The 18,173-nt window shown below is 52.2% G+C and overlaps 1 protein-coding gene across 2 annotated transcripts in view; it reads right to left on the bottom strand.

Annotated features, from left to right (window-relative positions):
• The window catches only part of ST8SIA2 (ST8 alpha-N-acetyl-neuraminide alpha-2,8-sialyltransferase 2), a 67,103-nt gene extending 51,107 nt beyond the window's left edge, over window positions 1–15,996 (bottom strand). Inside the window, exon 1 of one of the 2 annotated variants that reach the window (XM_040493745.1) lies at window positions 15,705–15,996. In XM_040493745.1, coding sequence (XP_040349679.1) covers window positions 15,705–15,802 — 98 coding nt within the window. In that variant the 5' untranslated portion in view covers window positions 15,803–15,996. The remainder of the gene's footprint in view (window positions 1–15,704) is intronic. The other variant, XM_040493743.1, reaches the window with a different exon arrangement.
• Window positions 15,997–18,173: the final 2,177 nt, after the last annotated feature.

The raw sequence follows: 18,173 nt of genomic DNA, 5'->3' as shown, positions 1-18,173 counted from the left end.
TGTACCAAGATGCCCTAACTCTGTCTTCCTTTCCATTGACATGACCACACCCCACACCCTCCAAGCTGCTCCTGTAGATGACCTGACTGGTCTCCCCAGCCTGTCCCCTTCTGAGCAACTCACATATTCTCTGCACACTCCTGTTCAAAACCTTTCAGGGGTCCCCACTGTCCATAGCATCTTGTCTTCAGTTTTGTGGATCCCTTTGAGAATCCTTTAAAATACATGTATCCTTTGCCCAGAAAAATGCCTACAATTTCAGGAGGTTCACAGATCTCCTGAGATCCATCACAGACTCTTTAGAGGTCTTTGGACCCCAGCTTAACCTGAAGTGACTCCCCAAAGAACCAAGTGTGAGTTCCTCAGCACAGACAGCTTGGCTCTGAACCCTCTGACCTGGCATATTTCCCTCCACCTCCAGGCACCCAGAAGCCTTCACTCCAGCCAAGCCCCTTGCTGTCACTCATACCTTCTTTGCCTTGGGCCATTTTCCCCATCTGGATCACCACCTTCATTTTTTTTTTCCAGCTAAGTCCTTGGACCCTTCCTGTAAGTCCCACCCTGATCCTGTCTCCTCTAGAAAATGTCTACCTTGTCCCCAGCCCTTGGTGGGGACTCCCTCTTTGGAACTCCTATAGTACGAATCATCAGTACCGTTAGCATAATAATGTCACTTTCATTTTTATTACAAGGCAGGGCTCACTGCTGAGGACAGGCTCTGCCGTTGCACACCCGAGAGATTGGTTGGTGACGATGAATCTTCCTGAAAACCAAAGGAAGAAGGCTTTTCAAATCCGCCAACCTAGCTATGTTCGATAATAGCTTTTTCGTATTTTATTACACACACTCAGGCGCTTTTCTGAAACATGGAATATTGAGCATAATTTATCTGGAATGCCAATCCTGCCATAATAGAACGAGTCTCCAAGTGGTGCTGGAAGGTGGGAAACAACAATGCTGCTGCACCTCTCTTGCAAGTTTATCAAGGCGCTTCGTTGAGATGTGAAAGTGTCTACTGCAATGCCTCGCGTGTGGCAGGTGCTCAGTGTGTTAGCTTGCCCGCTCTGACAGTGGCCTTTTTATTCTATTTAATGTAGAGCAGATGGTGGGTGAAAATAGACCAGCACCTATTACTGCCCCGCTCTAAAATTTCAGGGCAAGGAATTCAGAGGCATAGCAAAAGGATTTGCTATTTCCGGGGAGTCTGGACTCCATCCAGCAGGGAAGCTCATCCAGGGAGGCACCCAGTTGTGATGTGTGAGTTCATCGAATGTTCATTGTACAGATGGGGAAACTGAGGCCCAGAAAGCTTAGGGCCTGCCGTTAAGGTAACGGCCCAGTGGTGGCGAATCCACAACCAAAGCCCTGTCTCCAAATTGTTGCTCACTCCAGACACGCCTGTCATCAACCCCTAAGGATTCTCTGCCCCGTCACACCACAAACGCCTTGAGTCCTTTCTCTGTACTGGGTTCAGCTTTGCACGGTGCCAGCATCCAACAGAGGGCTTGTGAGCACCTGTATACACTGAGTCGGATGCATTTTACTCACAGAGCTTTGTGATGACTGCACGGAGCTCATGGTCACTGTCACAGAAAAGTAGGCACCAAGGAGCTTCCCGGGGCTTTTCTCCAGGGGCACCGTGAACGCCTAGTAAGGCTGCTGTTTCTGCCCCGGCCCCGCATCGGGAGCAGATGGACTTTTCCAGCAGACTGGCCCGTGGCGCATAGCATGCCCTGGTTACACTGAAATGTTGCATGTGAGAAACTGACACTCGAGCCTGTACCGTGTGCCCTGCACTTGAGACACACTGGTGAACGGGACAGAAACGGATCCTTCCCTCACGGAGATCATCTTGTGGCAGATGAAAACAAAAGTAAACAGACCACTGCCTTGTCCAGGCTGAACGACCCTCTCTGCGGCTAATCTCCGCCTGTTTCCAAGACAGAAAATAAAAACAACGCTACACAATGGGACTCTGATGAAGACTAAGAAATCCAAAAGTCAACACGTTTTACTTTATTTTCTCTCAATTGATCTCAACTCCCAAACGTTCCAGCTTCAAAAGGTAAGATTAGGTACCATTAAGCCAGTCGGACCAGCACTGATTTAAAAACCCTCCTTGATGCTACAGGATGGAAGAGGTTGCAGACCCTTATTAATCTCCTTCTTTATCAGCTTAATCTCAGCCTGCCAGGAGCCAGCCTGTCTGATTCCCGATTCTGGCCACATCCCTCCAGTCCTCTGGCTTCTGTGTACCAGGCCACGGAGCCGGTATAGAACCGTGAATTACCCTGCAAGGAATACTTTAGCAGGGGGCTGGTCTTTCTTCATGGAATCAGGAAGAAGGAAAGTGGGGCTTCATCTATAAATAAGATAGAACTCTAAGGATTTCACAGAAGACAGTTCTATGGCAGGGGCTCATATAACTCAATACATTTCTCACCTCTGGCCATGGAGAGAAACATATACATGATCTCAGGATGTCGATGTCAGGGGCCTTTCTGAACCCCAAGGAGCTAATTCCCTCCTTTCCTTCTTTGTCTCTCCAACCCAGCACTTACTCTCTGCCAGGCACCCTGCAGGGAGCTGGAAGTACCATGGAGCCCAGGTCTGAAATGGTCCCAGCCTTCCTCGGGCTACTGTCTAGCAGGCAAGAAAGATACCATGCAAGACACACAAGACCCATAAAGCCCAAGGGATTGTGCAAAAAAGCAGGAGAGCATGCCCTCAGACGGCAAGATAGGGGTCTAACCTAGTGGCATTGCTGGGGGTGGGGAGGTCTCTCGAGTCGAAATTGTCCTTGTCTTTTGAGTCATTCACAAGATTGTTTCATCGGACCATTCCTTATCTGCACGCTGGGCAGTTTCCCAGGCACAGTGAGAAAATGTATCTGTCACTAGGTACTTTTCTGGGAAGACGAAACTCACTTCTTCTCTACAGGAATTTTGCAAGGAGTTGTCGAAGGTTTGCTACCAAAGGGGCAGATAGTGACCAGGGGGAAGAAGTAAGGCTTAGCACGTGGTTGCTGCATAGACGTCAATTGTTTTCTGGACCCACCTTCACGTGTTCTGCCAGCTCCACATTATTGACTTAATACTTTACTTTGCAATGACTCGCTTAAAAATTTAAATGAGTTTATCACAAAAGGAATCTTTATATCACTGCCATAAATAGAATACCAATATCCCTTGCCCCGAGTAGAAACTAACGGCAAAAGTAAACGCAGTTAAATTCTCTGCTACCGACCTGCCCAGAGGCTGTCTTTACCTGAAGGAGCAGGTTGGTTCTAAAAGGCTCCATTATACTTGTCTTAGATCGCCCCCAGAGGCCTCCTCCCTCAAATCTTCTGCTTTCCAGAACAGAGCACAGATTGGAATGAGACTGTAGGCTGGGCAGGTCACCAAAAACACTCGGGAACCCCAAGAACTCTAGGGGAGCGTTATTGTATATGCCAACTGTAAAGGGAGTGCCATTTGCTGTGTGAATGACCACCTCTCAGTCAAGTCATGAGGGGGCCTAATGATCCAGTCGAGGAGTGCTCTGCTGTCCAGCTTCTCCAGAAATTTCAATCACGTGCTCTAGGCCTGGGTCAAAGTTGTTTCTGGTACAGACCGGCCGCAGCCTCCTTAAAAACTGATTTAGTAAGCCAGTTAAATACTTGATTAGCATTTCTCCTTGCCTTGCCTCATCTGGGAGATGGTCAAAGAGAGAGAAGCAGGTTAATCTCTAGGGCTAAATTGCCAGCACCTGGGAAATGGCCAGCTAGACCTTGAGAAAATTCAGTTCTTTTTTTTTGTGTTTAGTAAGTAGTTACTTAATCTCAGTCTCAGTTTACCTCTCCATAAAGTGGGTTTTGCAGGGGCTTTATAATCAATGTGTGAAACAATGTATGAAAGGCTCCCGGTGCATACACAGGCATCCAGCAAGTGGCTATAATTATGATTAATGTCTTTTGACATCCATTTGAACAGAACTCTAGGCCAACTTTGTGATGGGTAACAGGGATCCTCAGACAGGTTTCCCCTTGTCTCATGGGCCTACATCACTGCCTTGGGCTGGGACTCTGCAGAAACCAACTATTCCCACCAATGGAGGGAGTGTATACACAAGTTACCTGGGGTCTTGTTACAATGCAGATTCCATTTCGTTAAGTCTGGGTCTGGGGTGAGGCCTGAGATTTTTCATTTTCACCAAAACTCCAGAGGATGCCATGTGGCTGGTCTGAGGCCTGCCCTTTGAGTGACAAGCCTCTAGCCCAGTGGTTCTCAAAGGATGGTGCCTGGAAGGACCAAGGGTCCTTGGGACTTGTTCGAGATTTGGATTCTCAGACCGCACTCGGGACCTGCTGAATCAGAACCTCCGGGGTGGGGCTAGCAATGTGTGTGTGTTCTTACACCCTCATGTGATGCTGAGCCACAGCTCTGGCACTTCCCGTCCCTGGAATCCACCCACAGCACTTGCTCATTCCTCTTGTGCTATGGGAACCATGTGGCCTGAGCCTAAAAGGGAAGAGACAGCTGTATCTCAGCCCTTCCTAGGCCAGAAAGAGCCAAATCTCTGGGCATTAGCATGTGGGGGCTCTTTTCTGTTTTCAGATTCACTGTTGACCCCCAAACACTAGATCAGGCGACCCCAATGCAGGTGGTAAGGAAAGGGGCAGCTAGGGACCTAGTTCTGCTAGGGAGGATGAGTTGGCTGTCCACCGCCCTACTGTCTTCCCCCACCATTTGGTGCCTTACATGTGGCTTGGGCTTTTACGAGACCTCATGGGCTCCTCCACTGAATGGAGACAGGCAGGCAGACCAACAAGTATTTACAGAACGCCACACACACAAACATTATGCGTTTGCACTTTCCACAATCCTAAATCCCAGGTGTTGGGTATTTGCTCACCTGCAGCAAGCGTGTCCAAATATAACAAACACCGGTTTGTATTTCTGTAAATCTACGTCGACATCCCTTCTTCTTTTTCGCCCTCTACTTCCTCCGCACCACGCTTTTAGTCACTATATTATTTTTTGAACTAAAGCACGTTCCCATTGATGTTGCTCGGTTAATATCGTAACTACCCTCTTAAAATAAATCAATGGGTGTTGAGCACCTGCCAGACACTCTTTCGGCGGCTCGCATCTGTATGTGTGTTTTTAATTGTGGTAAAGTGCGCATAACATAAAATTCACCATCTTAACCATTTTTAACTGCACAGTTCAGTAGCGCTAAGTACATTCTCGTGGTTGTAAAACCAGTCTCCAGAGTTCTCCTCGTCTTGCAAAACTGAAACTCTGTACCCATTAAATAGGAGCTCCCTCCTCCCCCAGCCCCAGGCCACCACCTTGCTACTTCCTGTCTGGATGTATTTGACGACTCTAGGCCCCTCCTGTAAGTGGAATCATACACTATTTGTCTTTTTGTGACTGACTTATTTCATTGAGCATCATGTCCTCAAAGCTCATCCACGTTGTTTTCTTCCTTTTTAAGGTTGAGTAATATCCCGTTGTACGTATATGCCACATTTTACTTATCCTATCATCCACCCATGGACATCTTTTGGCCACCGTAAATAATACTGCTGTGAACATAGGAATATAAAATACCTGTCCAGGCCCCTGCTTTCAATTCTTTGGGGTAGACGCCCAGACGTGGAATTGCCGGATCGTACGATAATTCTATTTTTAATTTTTTGAGGAACCACCGTCCTGATTTCCATAACGGCTGCACTATTTTTCATTCCCATAGTCCGTGTTTTATTTAATCCTCAGAACACGGTGAGTTGGATATTATTGACCCCATTATTTAGATTAGGAAAGTGGAGCTCAGAGAGGTGAGGGCACCCGCCTGCGGTCACACAGGCAGTAAGTGTTTCTCAAGAGACCAGAGCCTCAATGTTCCCACAGTAACCCTCAGGTTGGCAGCTGAGAGAAATTTACAGGGAAGACCTAAGTGAGTTATTCTGACACTGCTAGAGGTCGGAGCTTTGGTGGGCAGCACCAGGCAGGCTGGAGAAGGGGCCATGGTGCTTTGGCTGGTTCCACCCCCAAGGCTGGAGCACGCGGGCCCATGCAAGGCCGTTTGTCAGCATGCCGTCCTCATGCACAGCAGCACGAGAGGCATCCTGCCCAGGGCCGGGATAGAGGCACCATTGCAGGTTTCCCTCTTGCCCTTCTCTTTGCTTCTCCTTGGAACTAAATCTACCCATCAGGGTATAGTCAGACATCACCCAGGGTCCTCTTAGCACCAATTCCCAAATTTTGGGAACTGCAGAGGTTCAATAGGAGAGGATTTGCTTCTCACAGGAGAACGGCAAATGAAAGCCACTGGCCTGATGAATTTACCAACTCATTTTCTCTGGATATCTTCTGCCTCCTCCCTTCATTATTTAAGCCACGGTGGCATTTACCGAGAGAGAAGGTGTGAATTAATCCTGGGTATCGCTCCTCCGAGTGCAGCCAATGTTCTTGTTCTTGAAATCGGAGAGGGGTAACTAGCGACACACACCCACGCCTCACCGGGCAGAGTCTGAGCGCGGCTGCCCCTTCCCCCAGCATCTGCCGAAATGGTGCGCCCAAGGGCAGAGGCCATCGCTGCGTTTCGGAGGCTCACCTCCCCTGCCGTGAGTCTAGTGTGCAGTGTCAGATGTCCCCAGTCCCCTGTACAAACTGTGTGGCACAGAGTGTACAGAGGAAGCCTCGGGAGCTGGAAGACCAGGACCAGCCGCCTTGTAGTTGCCGTGCACAAAAGCGGCTGCAGCCTGCGTGGGCCGTGGAATCAGGCAAACCGGCCTGGAACCCCAGCTCCTCACTTTCCCCACCTGCGGGACCTTAGTAAATCCTGGAACCTCTCCGGGCCTCCACTTCCTCCTCTGCAAACGGGCAAAGAGGGTGGTTGTGAGGCTTCAGCGGGTGACCCGTGGGGCTCTTGGCAGAACGGGGGCCCAGAGGCAGCCCCCAGGCCACGGGACTCCTTGGGTGGGTACCTCCTCCCGGCAGAAGCCTGTCCCCTTCCCTGGCAGCTTCTTTCCTTTCTCGCCAGCACCCCCCCCCCCGCCCCCACCCGGCCTGAGGAAGCTGAAAGCCCCAGCCCTTCTGTCTTTCCCCAGAAGAAAATTGCTCCAGGCCTTAATCATTTGTGTTGTTTCTCTCTTCCTTCAGTGTGTATCTGTCTGTCTGGTAATGAGACAGGCAAACAAATGCCGTGCTCCAGAGCCGATGTGATGAGACTCGGCGGGGCAAGCAGGTGGCTGGGGGAGGCAGAAAGACGGAAGGCAGAGCGGAAGCACCGTTGTGCCACAGGGTGATTTGACGCAGCAGTGGTCCTTAGGCTGCAGGATGCTGTCCCGGCCTTGGCACTGGCCCGCCGCCCTGCGGGTCTCTTTTGGCACTGGTGCTTCCCACAGACCTTTGTGTTTCCCAGCTTTAGCCTTTGGAGCAGGAGCATGCCTGCTTCCCTACTGGATGCTATTTAGCACATCGTTTCTGGATAGTTCTCCTTGTTTCCCGGAGCCTGGGTTCAAATCCCAGCTCTGCACAGCTTACTGGCTGTGTGACTTTGGCCAAGTTGGTTAACTGCTCTGTGCCTCAGTTTCCTCATCTGTGGATGAGGCAGTAACACAGCCCTCACAGGACTTCTGGGAAGGCTACAGGGGTGAAGAAGGCTCATGGGTCTAGAGTATCATTCAGCGCAGAGCAGACACCCACAGGTGATGCGTTATTCTCTGTTGGCTTCAGCCTCTGAGCAGAAAAGATGTGTGAGTAGTGAAGCCATGCTTCCAGAAGCAACCACCTCCCTTTACCTTTCAAGGCAAACTCGGACCCCAGTATGTTTGATTTCAGGGACGGGTAATGTTTCCCCCAGATTGGGACTTGGGGAGTCATAGGGTTATCAACCTCTTTGGCTAAGGAAGACTGTCACAATCACTATCTACTGACACCCTCTTTCAGGGAGGAATACCCCAAAGAAAAAAGGACGTCATCTCTGAACAAAGAAGAGTCATTGTCAGCAATGGTGATGAGCAACTTGAAAAGAACATAACTGTCATGGATGCATTGTGCTTTTTCTCTTTTTTCTTTCTCTTCTCCCTTTCACATCACTGCCCGTCTGCAGATCAGCCTTCAGGACCACTGATCTAAGGATCATTTCGACCCCCTAGTCATTGACTAAGAGGCTAGAGGGGAAGGAAAAACTTTAAGCCTCAAAAAGGGGCTATAGGCAGGGCTGAGGGCCTCCATGTTCCTCCAATAAGAACACAAAAGTGTTCGGGGAAAGTCTGGGTCAAAGCAAGAGCCTCCTTGTTTGCAGAGCAAAGCAATTTAGGACCTCACACCCACACCCACCCCGCAAGGCGGACGCTGGATTTCCAAGAGCAGCGAATCAGGATTCCAAGTGGACAAGTGTCCGGAAGGGCTGCTCCTGCTGGCATGTCACCAGGATACATGTCTCGTCACAGCCACTGCTCTCTCCCCAGATGGAGCAGTTCCCCTTGCCACTGTGAAGTCTGTGACAGCTGAAGCCGAGAAAACGCGGGGACAAACAGGTCCCGTCAGGACACCGGGCAGCTTCCTAGCCTAGTGACGAATTGCAGGCGACTGGGGAGAATTTAAAACCAACCCAGCTGCCACCCAGGAGAGTGAGTAATCTCAACACTTAAGGAGAAGCCCCAGACCGGCAGTCATTCAGACACAGGAGACAGTTTTCCTGGACCCAGATGGCACCCAAGTGTCTCACCCTGGGGCTTCTCTTGGACAAATGGACCTACCCCATCCCCTGGTAGGAGATGGCCACCTGATATGTCCACCCCTCCTGCGCCCCCCTCCCCCCACCATGGCATTTATGTTCATTCTGTCTTTCCATCTGTCTCCAGAACTTCCTCCAGAATCTCTGGAGCTTCTCTAGGGTCCACACAGCTGCCACAAATCTTGACCCATCCATCACGATTCCCTGGTTTGCTCAGTGTTTGAAAATCAGAACACCAGTTAAAAATGCTTAATAACAAAAGTCTTGGAGATCACACACATTGACCTGACCTCACGTCTCTTACCCTCTCAATGTTGCAAACATGCAACTTCCAGCATCCTCTCTGGGGATCAGCCCTTGGAAGGAAATAGTTGGCTCTAAGTGAAGTCTGCTCTTAGCACCCGTATGGAAGCATTAAGGTGATACAGGTGCACAAGGGCTGGCACTTTCTCTCCGGGCAAAAGGACGACGTCTGGGGGCACTGGCACTCTGGGCAGTGGCAGGGCTGGAAGGGGCTCAGTGGAGGATAAAGAGCTAAACAGAGGCTTGGAGGTGGGTCTCTACAGCTATGGTTTTTATCTGAACTGGCAGTTCTGAACATACCACCAGGTCTCCTTCTTTTACAAACTAGAAAGGCTTTTCCATTGGCCCGCCTCCAACATTCTAAGATGATGAACAATGCCCTTAACAGGGCTGTGCTCTCCATGTTGGATGCATATGGCGGAAAAAGCAGGACCTTCTGACTAAGTGGAGGGTGTTTACTTGTTATTAGACTAGTATAGACCTTTGGGGGCAGAAAGACTGAAAGCTTATTTTCGCCATGTCCTGGGCCTGAACTTGCTCATCCAAAAAAATATATTATGGGCTTTATGCACTAGACCATATGCTTATCACCAGGGGCCTGGGGGCAGGGAGAACTAAAACAGAATCGAGTCTCTCTTCATTGGCGTGGATACTGGCATGACAGCATGCTAAGGGAACACACAGGAGGGGCAGCTACCGCGGACTGTTCAAGGAGGGTCTGGGGTCTGGAAATGCTTTACAAAGGAACTGATACCAGACCTCAGCCTTGAAAGCGGAGGCAGGGGAAGGAAGGATAGGGTGGGGTGGGACTCAGGAGGGCTAGGATGTGCAAGAAGGCTTTTCCAGAAAGGAGAAAGAACATGTGCAAAAGCATGGAGGCATGGAGGCATGGCTCATCCCGGGAAATTGTAAGCAAAACAGAATGGCTGGAACCCAGGGAGGCTGAAACGGGAGGCAGGGGCCAGATTATGTATTACCTTGTACACCATGCTAAAAGCCATGAGAGCCCTTCTGGAATTCCACTCTCTCTGAGAAGTATTTATAATTGGCAACTCACAACATCCCCAATTTGTAAAACCTAAATAATTTTTAAAAACCTAGCAACCCTGCTTTATAAGGGGAAAGAGGCCCTGAGTGGTGAATTGGTTTCTAAGACGGATCTGTATTTACAATTTAAATTTGATGCTAGGAACAGTTGGCAAGAGGACTTGGAGCAAGTGACTTAAAAACCAGAGCTTTCTCTCTTATTTTACCCTCCAGTCATATTTCTACGCGAGGTGAGGGAAGTACACCATGACTGGGGAGAAGAATGAGCTTCTTCCAAAAAAAAAAAAAAAGAAAGAAAGAATGAAAAAAAAAGATTGTATCGTCTTGAGCAAATATGTATGCTTCTTACAAAGTGCCTGCACTTCAAATGTTCAAAGAGGAGAGCTTGTTTTCTTTCACATCAGCCTGGACTCATCCACCACCAAAAGGTGCACCTCACCTCACCCTTGGCTGACGGCCACAGTTGCTGCCTGCTCCCAGATCTGGTCACAGCCAAGGACCAGAGGTAGAACCCCACCCCTGCCCCCCAACTTGCCTTTACTTTCCCCAGACATGGTCTGATGTCTCCCTGAGGTGCACTGGGACCCCTGGCCAGGGTGTTGGATGTCTCTTCCAATAGACCCGTTGTTAAATATCTTTACTATCACCCCTGCTCCAGGCCCCTGGATGCCCAATCATATGGCACATAGATGCCAGCATTCTCTTTCAATTGACATCTGAATCAGATTTGCAGAGGGATGAGAGTTTTCCCTCCGGAAGCTTTAGCCAAGGCCCCAGCTGTGAGTCTAGGATGCCCATGCCTATGGCATGGGAGCTTGTCTGGCAAGCCAGGGGGATGGCGCCATTACTGAACTTGACTAGACCAATGGGGCATTTTGGGGAGACAGGCGCTCAGTGCTTCCATAGTCTTTTTTTTTTTTTTCAACGTTTATTTATTTTTGGGACAGAGAGAGACAGAGCATGAACGGGGGAGGGGCAGAGAGAGAGGGAGACACAGAATCGGAAACAGGCTCCAGGCTCTGAGCCATCAGCCCAGAGCCTGACGCGGGGCTCGAACTCACAGACCGCGAGATCGTGACCTGGCTGAAGTCGGACGCTCAACGACTGCGCCACCCAGGCGCCCCTCCACAGTCTTCTTTATTCACCTTCCCTCTTTATAAGGTTCTGAGGCCAGACCAGTCTCTCAGGAAATCTCTGGGCCTGTGGAAGATCCCTGGGGAATGGGTTAAGTTCTGAGACCCACTCCCTACTATTGGCACAGGGGGAAAGAACCCACAGGGCAGGGCAGTCTAGCAAGGTGGTCAAGAGCACAGGCTGTGGGGTGTCTGGGTGGCTCAGTTGGTTAAGCATCCAACTCTTGATTCTGGCTCAGGGCCTGATCTCATAGTTTCTGAGGTTGAGCCCCACGTGGGGCTCTGTGCTGACAGTGTGGACCCTGCTAGGGATTCTCTCTCTCTCTCTCTCTCTCTCTCTCTCTCTCTCTCTCTCTCCTTCTTTCTCTGCCCTTCCCCCACTCGCTCTCTCTCAAAAATAAATAAAAATTAAAAAAAAAAAAAGGGCACAGGCTTTGGCTTCTCACAGAACTAGGGTCCCTTGCTTGATCACCAAACCTCTCTGAGCCTCAGTTTCCTCATTGATAATTTGGAGACAGCCACAAGTACCTAGCTTAAGGAGGTTCAGTAAGGATTGAGTGAAGTGGTACTTTAAAGCAATTAGCCCATGTTTGACACAACAGAACTCAACAAATAGTAGCTCTTGTTGCCAGTGGGAGGTGACCACTGGGTGGCCATGAGGATAACATGTATTAACATCTATGAAGCACTTGGAATGGCCTTTGGCTCCTAGCAAGCACTCAGTAAATCAATAAATGCTAATGATCGTCATCATCTTCATCTTCACCATTATCACGATGACTATTATTATTGCCAGTTACCTCCTTTGAAACCAGAGACTCTTTTATGTTCAGGGAGATCCTCTGGGGAGGAGGGGATTGGGTTGCAAATATGGAGATCTGTGCGGGCCTGGCCTCTCTTTACCAGGTCAGGGTGTGATGTTGGATAGGTGAAGTTGCTTCTCAGGGTCAAATTTACCCTAACTGTAAAAAGGGAGGAGGTTTCCTAGGGGGAAACTCACACTTCCTTTCCATCCTAAGGCTGTGTGGGTGTCTGCTTTGCCCAAGGATGCCATGCATGGCCATCACTGGGCCAGTGCAATAGATGTGTATTGAATGCTCTGTGTGCTGGGTTCTGGGGACACCATGGTGGGCAAGACAGCCGTGCCTCACGCTCCTCTCTTGTGGGTTACATGTAAGACTAAAGCTCAGGGGACAATCAGAAAAACGTTGTAGCTTACAACTGGGTCTAAAAATTGGGGCATGGCATGAATCCATGGGGGCTGTTTTATCAAAGCCCCATCCAACGTTGGATGTAGAATTTGAATTTGCTCTTTGTTTGAGTGCTTTGCAGAGAATTCATCTTTCTACATTTCCTTTTCTCTTCCAGCCCCAGGGAGGCATTTTCACAAGTGCGCAAGTTAGAAGTTGAAAACCATCACCAAGGAAAAGAAACAAGTCTCTCAGAAAAAGCTTCGGGAAGAAAATCCTGCCCCTCATAACCCATCATACGATTACTTGGGCAGGACAGGACCTCTGAGACTACCATACCAGAAGCTTCATTTTACAAGAAAGGGGATGGAGAACTTAAGAAAAGTGTATCTCAGTTTTTTCGACCTGATATGCATATACAGTTCTCTTTCCTTGTTCACTTCTCATTCCTTAATCCTTTGAATATTTACTCCAGAAAGACAAGTCTTCCTTCCTTTTTTTCTCCTCCCTCCCTCCCTCCCTCCCTCTCTTCCTTCCTTCCTTCCCTCTTTCCTTCCTTCCCTCCCTTCCTCCCTCGCTTCCTCCCTCCCTTCCTTCTTCCCTTCCCTTCCCTTCCCTTCCCTTCCCTTCCCTTCCCTTCCCCTTCCCCTTCCCCTTCCCCTTCCCCTTCCCCTTCCCTACCTCCCCTTCCTTCCTTCTTTCCTTCCTACCAAAATCACAAGGTCCCCTCTCTTCACTGCCTTCCAGAAACAGCCATCCTTTTACAGAACCATCGTCTTCTCCGGCAGGTAATTTTCCATCTCCCCTAGCATAGGGGAGGTCAAGTTGGGGAAGGGTGGGCATGCCTGGTATAATAGCACCATGGTCTTCAGTGTGATTCCAGGTCCCCCAGGAAGACAGAACCCTACTCCTGGCGCCCCTTACTGGCCACTGTGCCAGGGCTCTTAAACCACTGAGCCCCTACTGGTTACTCGAAGATGGGCTGTTTCCAAGGGTTATATACACGACCGAGCTTGAAACCTGGCTTTGAAGCAGATATCAGACCTGTTGGGACTCTAGTCTTCTGCTCCATGTCCTTCTTCCTCCAGTCACGGCGAATCCTAGATACGGCTCCACTCCACTTAAACACTTGTGGGGCAGCCTGGGGGAGGGATTGAAGTGGGAGGATATTCTCAAGCTTGGGTCACAAGTGGTCTAGCCAGGGGTCACCCTGAGGACAGGGGCACCAAGAAGGAAGGATAATGCCACAGAAGATAACACATTTGACCTGTCTGACAGTTTTCCCCAGTGTCAGCCTAAACAGGGAACCTCTCAATGAAACAGGTCTCCAGGGGCACACACATAGCAGAAAAGCCCTGGGTTTTAAATATATATGCAAATGTCCTTCTTAGCTCAGGCCTTCTGGCTTATTCCTGGATACACTGTTGGAGTAACCTGATGTGGGGTGTGGGGGCTCTATAAGGCATTTGGCAGGAAAGTGCAGCATTCTGCGCAAAGTGATTTCCTGACTGTGTTTTAAAAATTAAAAGTCCCTGGCATATAGAAGCTATTCAGTAAAAGTTTGGGGAATGGATAAGCCAGGGATGCCTGAATGAGTGCAGCACTCCTTCGGTTTTTATAGTAGAACAATGGGCAGCTGCTGATCCGTCCCTCTCACCTGGCAAGGTCAGCAAGTGGTTTGGGCCACGCAAGCCCACATCTGGGAGGAGAGAGGGAGAACTGGGAGGAAGGCCCTCCCCACCGGGTCATCCATCACCCCAAGACTTGGCTTGCCTGATTTCCTTTCCGACCCTGGTTTTTGAGGCGAACAGCTCCGGAAAGTAGCGTGTTCCTCTATCTCCGCTTGGGAGCACGTCATGTATTAACTGAACAGTATTTGTGAAAGTTTGCGGAGCTCTTGGGGAAACCGAGGACGAAGAAGAGGCAGACAGAGGGGTTCTTGAAGTGCTGTGGAGTTCACAGAAGGAATTCTTGGGTTCCTGAGATGGGAAGGGGCAGGGAGAAAAGGAGAGAGTAGGAGGTGGGCGCTTCCCCCGTGTCTGGGGTCTGGGTCCTTAGGGCCTTAGGATCCTGGCATTCCCCTTTTGAGGGACGTGTCGGCATAGCGGGCCCTAAACTCGCTGTGATAATGAAGGCAACAAATGGGACAAAGGAGGGGGCGCGCGCGGCGCAGACTCGAGTAGGGCTCCGGCTCCGCCGTAGCCCCAAAGAAGAGGGGACCTTTTGCCCACTCGGCGACCTCACCTTTTCCCTGCCCTGGGCCAGGAAGCTCTCCACAGGGCCCCTCAGAACCCTAGCTGCCTCCCCACCTGCCCGCCGCGGGTTGGACGCTCTTTGTGGCGCTGAAGCAGAGACCGCGAGGAGCGTGCGGGAGGTGGCCGGGCGGGGCGCGAGTCTCAGCCTCCCGGACCCACGGCGGGTGCGTCCCGAGCCGCAAGTGCGCACTCCTGGAAGTCCCGCGCCAAGGGCAGGGGCTCGTGGTCCCTCCCCACCTCTGGAGAGATCCCAGAAAAGCCGGGGAGAGACAGCGCTCCTGGGGCCCCCCGAAGACCCCCCGGCGACGGTACAGACTTTCTCGAAAGGTCTCGGTATCGGCGTTGGGAGCGCACGGGAACCCGGGGGCGCAGGGGGCGCCGCGGGGTTGGCTGAGCGTCCAAAGCCAGGCGACAGCGAGAGTCTCAGCGCAGCCCCAAGCGCTCCGCCTCTAGCGGTACCAGCCGGCGCCCCAACGCCGGGCTCCCGGGCCGGCGGGAGGATCGTGTGCCAGTCCGTGGGTACTGGGGACACTCCCCTTCCCGGGAGCCAGTGCAGAGCCCCCGCCCTCCGCTCCGACCCGGGGATCCCCTCCCCCAGCGCAGAGATTCCCCGCGCGCCCCCTGCCCACTTTGCCAAGGCGAGAAAGCGGCCGAGCTGGAGACAAAGAAACTCCTGCCTCCTCCACTCTCGGCCCCTCCGCCCACCCCAGACACTCCCCGGCGCCCTCCCTCGACCCGGCGACAGCGCCCGCGGACAAGCTAGGGAAGGGGGGTAGGGTGGGCGAGTCTGCTCCCTGACGCGGGCCAGCTGGAGGCTGCCCGTGCTCCCCGCTTGGGGACACCCCACGGCAGCCGCGCCCCCCACCCTCCGCTCCCCAAACCGTCCCGGTCCCCCGGCACCGCCTCCCCGGGCCGAAACCTCCCCCCCACTTCTCCAGCTGAGCGTTAGGGGGGCGCGGCGCACACAAAGCGGGTGTGGGGGGCGGAGTACCGGGGTGGGAGAGATCCCGCCAGGGCTCCGCACGGGCCTGGGCGCAGCTATTTACCCGATTTCTTCTTCGATCTCCGAGATGTCCGCGAAGATGAGGAAGACCACGAGCAGCGTGAGCGCAGCCAGCATCCAGCTCCGGAACTGCAGCTGCATGGTGGGTTCGCGCCCGCCGGGACCCGCGCGGGCCGGCGCGAGGAGCGGGGGCTGGAGGGCGCAGCGGCGGGCGCCGGAGCCTCCGCGCGCGGCGCGCAGCGGGGCAGACACCCTGCGCTCCGGGCGAGTGCGGGCCAGCGGCGGCGGCGGCGACAGCGGCAGACAGGGGTTGCTCAGGCGCGGCGAGCCCGCTCGCTCCCTCTCCGCTCCTGCCCGCCCCTCCCCCCCCCCCCCTCCTCCTCCCTCCCCTTCCCCTCCCCTCCCTCCTCCGCCCCGCGCGGGGCTCTGAGTGCAGTTTGACAGCTTTGCTCCGCGCCTCAGCTCGCCTCCTCCCACCCTAGTCAACTCCAATGTCCAGCCATCCGCCTTTGCTTCTCCCGCCTGGTTCCTCTCTCAGCTCCCGAGGGCGCTGGGATGTGGCCAGAACCTGCCACTCCCCGCCTAGGGAGGCTGGGCTCGGGGCACCGCGGGCGTCCGGGTACCGCGCGGAGCCCAGGGAAGAGCGCGCACCGCCCGGCGTCCCCAGACGGCTGGCAGACGCCCTCCCGCGCTCGCTCTTTGTCCAGCGCCCTCGCTTCCTTGCAAAGTTTTGGCGACACAAAGACCTACACCTGGGGACCTCGGCGAGGAGGCGGTTTCAACCAGGCAGATGTTTCAGCAGTTGACGAATTAGGAGGGGTGGTGGGGGAAGGGGAGGAGAGAAAAGATACCTAAGATAGGCCAACTTCGGCGGAGATGCAGATTGCAATTTGAGGGCCAGGTGCTCGGCCCGTGAGAAACCACCCCCTCAGGGCGGTCATCTTGGTCACCACTGATACAGCTGAGAGTGGATCCGGAGGGGCTCCCCGAGTTGCCTGAGGTCACACAGCCTTGGCTAGAACTCTGGGCTCTTGCGGGAGTGGCGGCTCTACCCACAATGGCAGACTCAGCGCCCACCCTGCCTTGGCCCTCGCCCTTCTAACTCTGGGCTGGGCTTCCTCTCCCCAGCTCTTATACCCTCTCCTTGCAAAATCAACACCCCCCACCCCCGCCACCCAGTCCTACCTTGGTCTAAAGGCCTCCTAGAAAATATGGCTCCCACAAAGGGGTAATGCCCCCCATGCCGAATATTTTTCGCTTCCCCAGCCTTAGACAATTTAACTCAAATTACATTTTGCACCAACCATTAGCCTGGGAAGGGCCCCATTAAGTTTTACTGGAATTAGATAATTACCAAATTTTTTTTTCTTGCACTAATTGTAACAATCCTGAAATCAGGAAATGTAACTTCCCAGAAGTGATGGTCGGGTTTATGAAAGGGTCTTTGAGGTCTGAGTTTGGGGAAAAGGGTCCTGTTCAAGAAGCTGTGTGGAATATCTTAACTGCCTGGAAAGGACTGAAGAAGGGGGCGGGGGGGTGGCAGATTGGCTATTTCTTCAGGGCCACCAATTCAGAGCCCGTTCTCAGAGGGTTTGGGGAGGGGCTGGGAGTGGCTAAGTCCTTTCAGGGTCACCTTGGGGAGGTAAGAGGGCCTTTAAAGCACTGCTTTTGGCCAGAGTCCTGCCTCTTTGTGTTAGGAAGGAGGGACAGGACCAAGGCTTCCAAGCTAGGAGGCTGCTGGACAGCTGTTATTGATCCTGGAAGTGGAGATAAGTTCCGTTCTGCAGGAGGGGTTCCATCAGCCTGCCCGGAGAGCAGGAAAGGGAGGCAGCCCTTAGAAAGGGGGAGAGCTTTGGTTGTGGGGAGCAGACGTCTTGTCCCCATTGGAGGGGTGTACCAATGCCCGCGACAGCACTTAATTTCTTTCCCAGCCTCTTGCACCTCCATTCCTACAGCGAGCTTCTCCAGAATACCCCATATTTTTCTTGGAGTGTGATGTTGAGGTACAATGTTGGATGTTCATCTCCCAGTCCACTAGAGGTGGTAACATGCACCAAAAGAGGGTTTACCATCTGTGTGTGTGGCTGGCCACATGGTCTAACCATCGCGTCTCCACATCTTCTGATCGCCTTGATCTTTCCCTCTGTCTTGCTGCATGGGTGGTTAAGGAGTTGTTGAATCGCATTTGTTGTTGTTTTATTTTTCTGAGATGAATGGTTGTGATATCTGAACAGGGAGAGGTAAGAAAGAACAGGTTGTACCTGCTACGCTACTCAATATTTCAGTCACTTATTCATTCACTTCATTACTCAGCAATGTTTATTGAGCACCTACCCTGTGCTAGCCACTCTGTGCTTCAGGCTAGAGCTATGAAGAGGAGAGAGAGAGGGAGAAGGAGAGAGGGAGGGAGGGAAGGAGGGAGGAAGAGAGCGAGAGCGAGAGAGCGAGAGCGAGAGCGAGAGAGAGAGAGAGAGAGAGAGAGAGAGACATTTCCTGCCCTCTAGTGGCTCAT

This window comes from Herpailurus yagouaroundi, unplaced genomic scaffold (assembly GCF_014898765.1).
Source record: "Herpailurus yagouaroundi ecotype Mexico unplaced genomic scaffold, PumYag 185, whole genome shotgun sequence".
NCBI classification, from domain to species: Eukaryota; Metazoa; Chordata; class Mammalia; order Carnivora; family Felidae; genus Herpailurus; species Herpailurus yagouaroundi.
The sequence above is the reverse complement of the archived record's forward strand: the minus strand, read 5'-3'. Positions and strand labels throughout refer to the sequence as shown.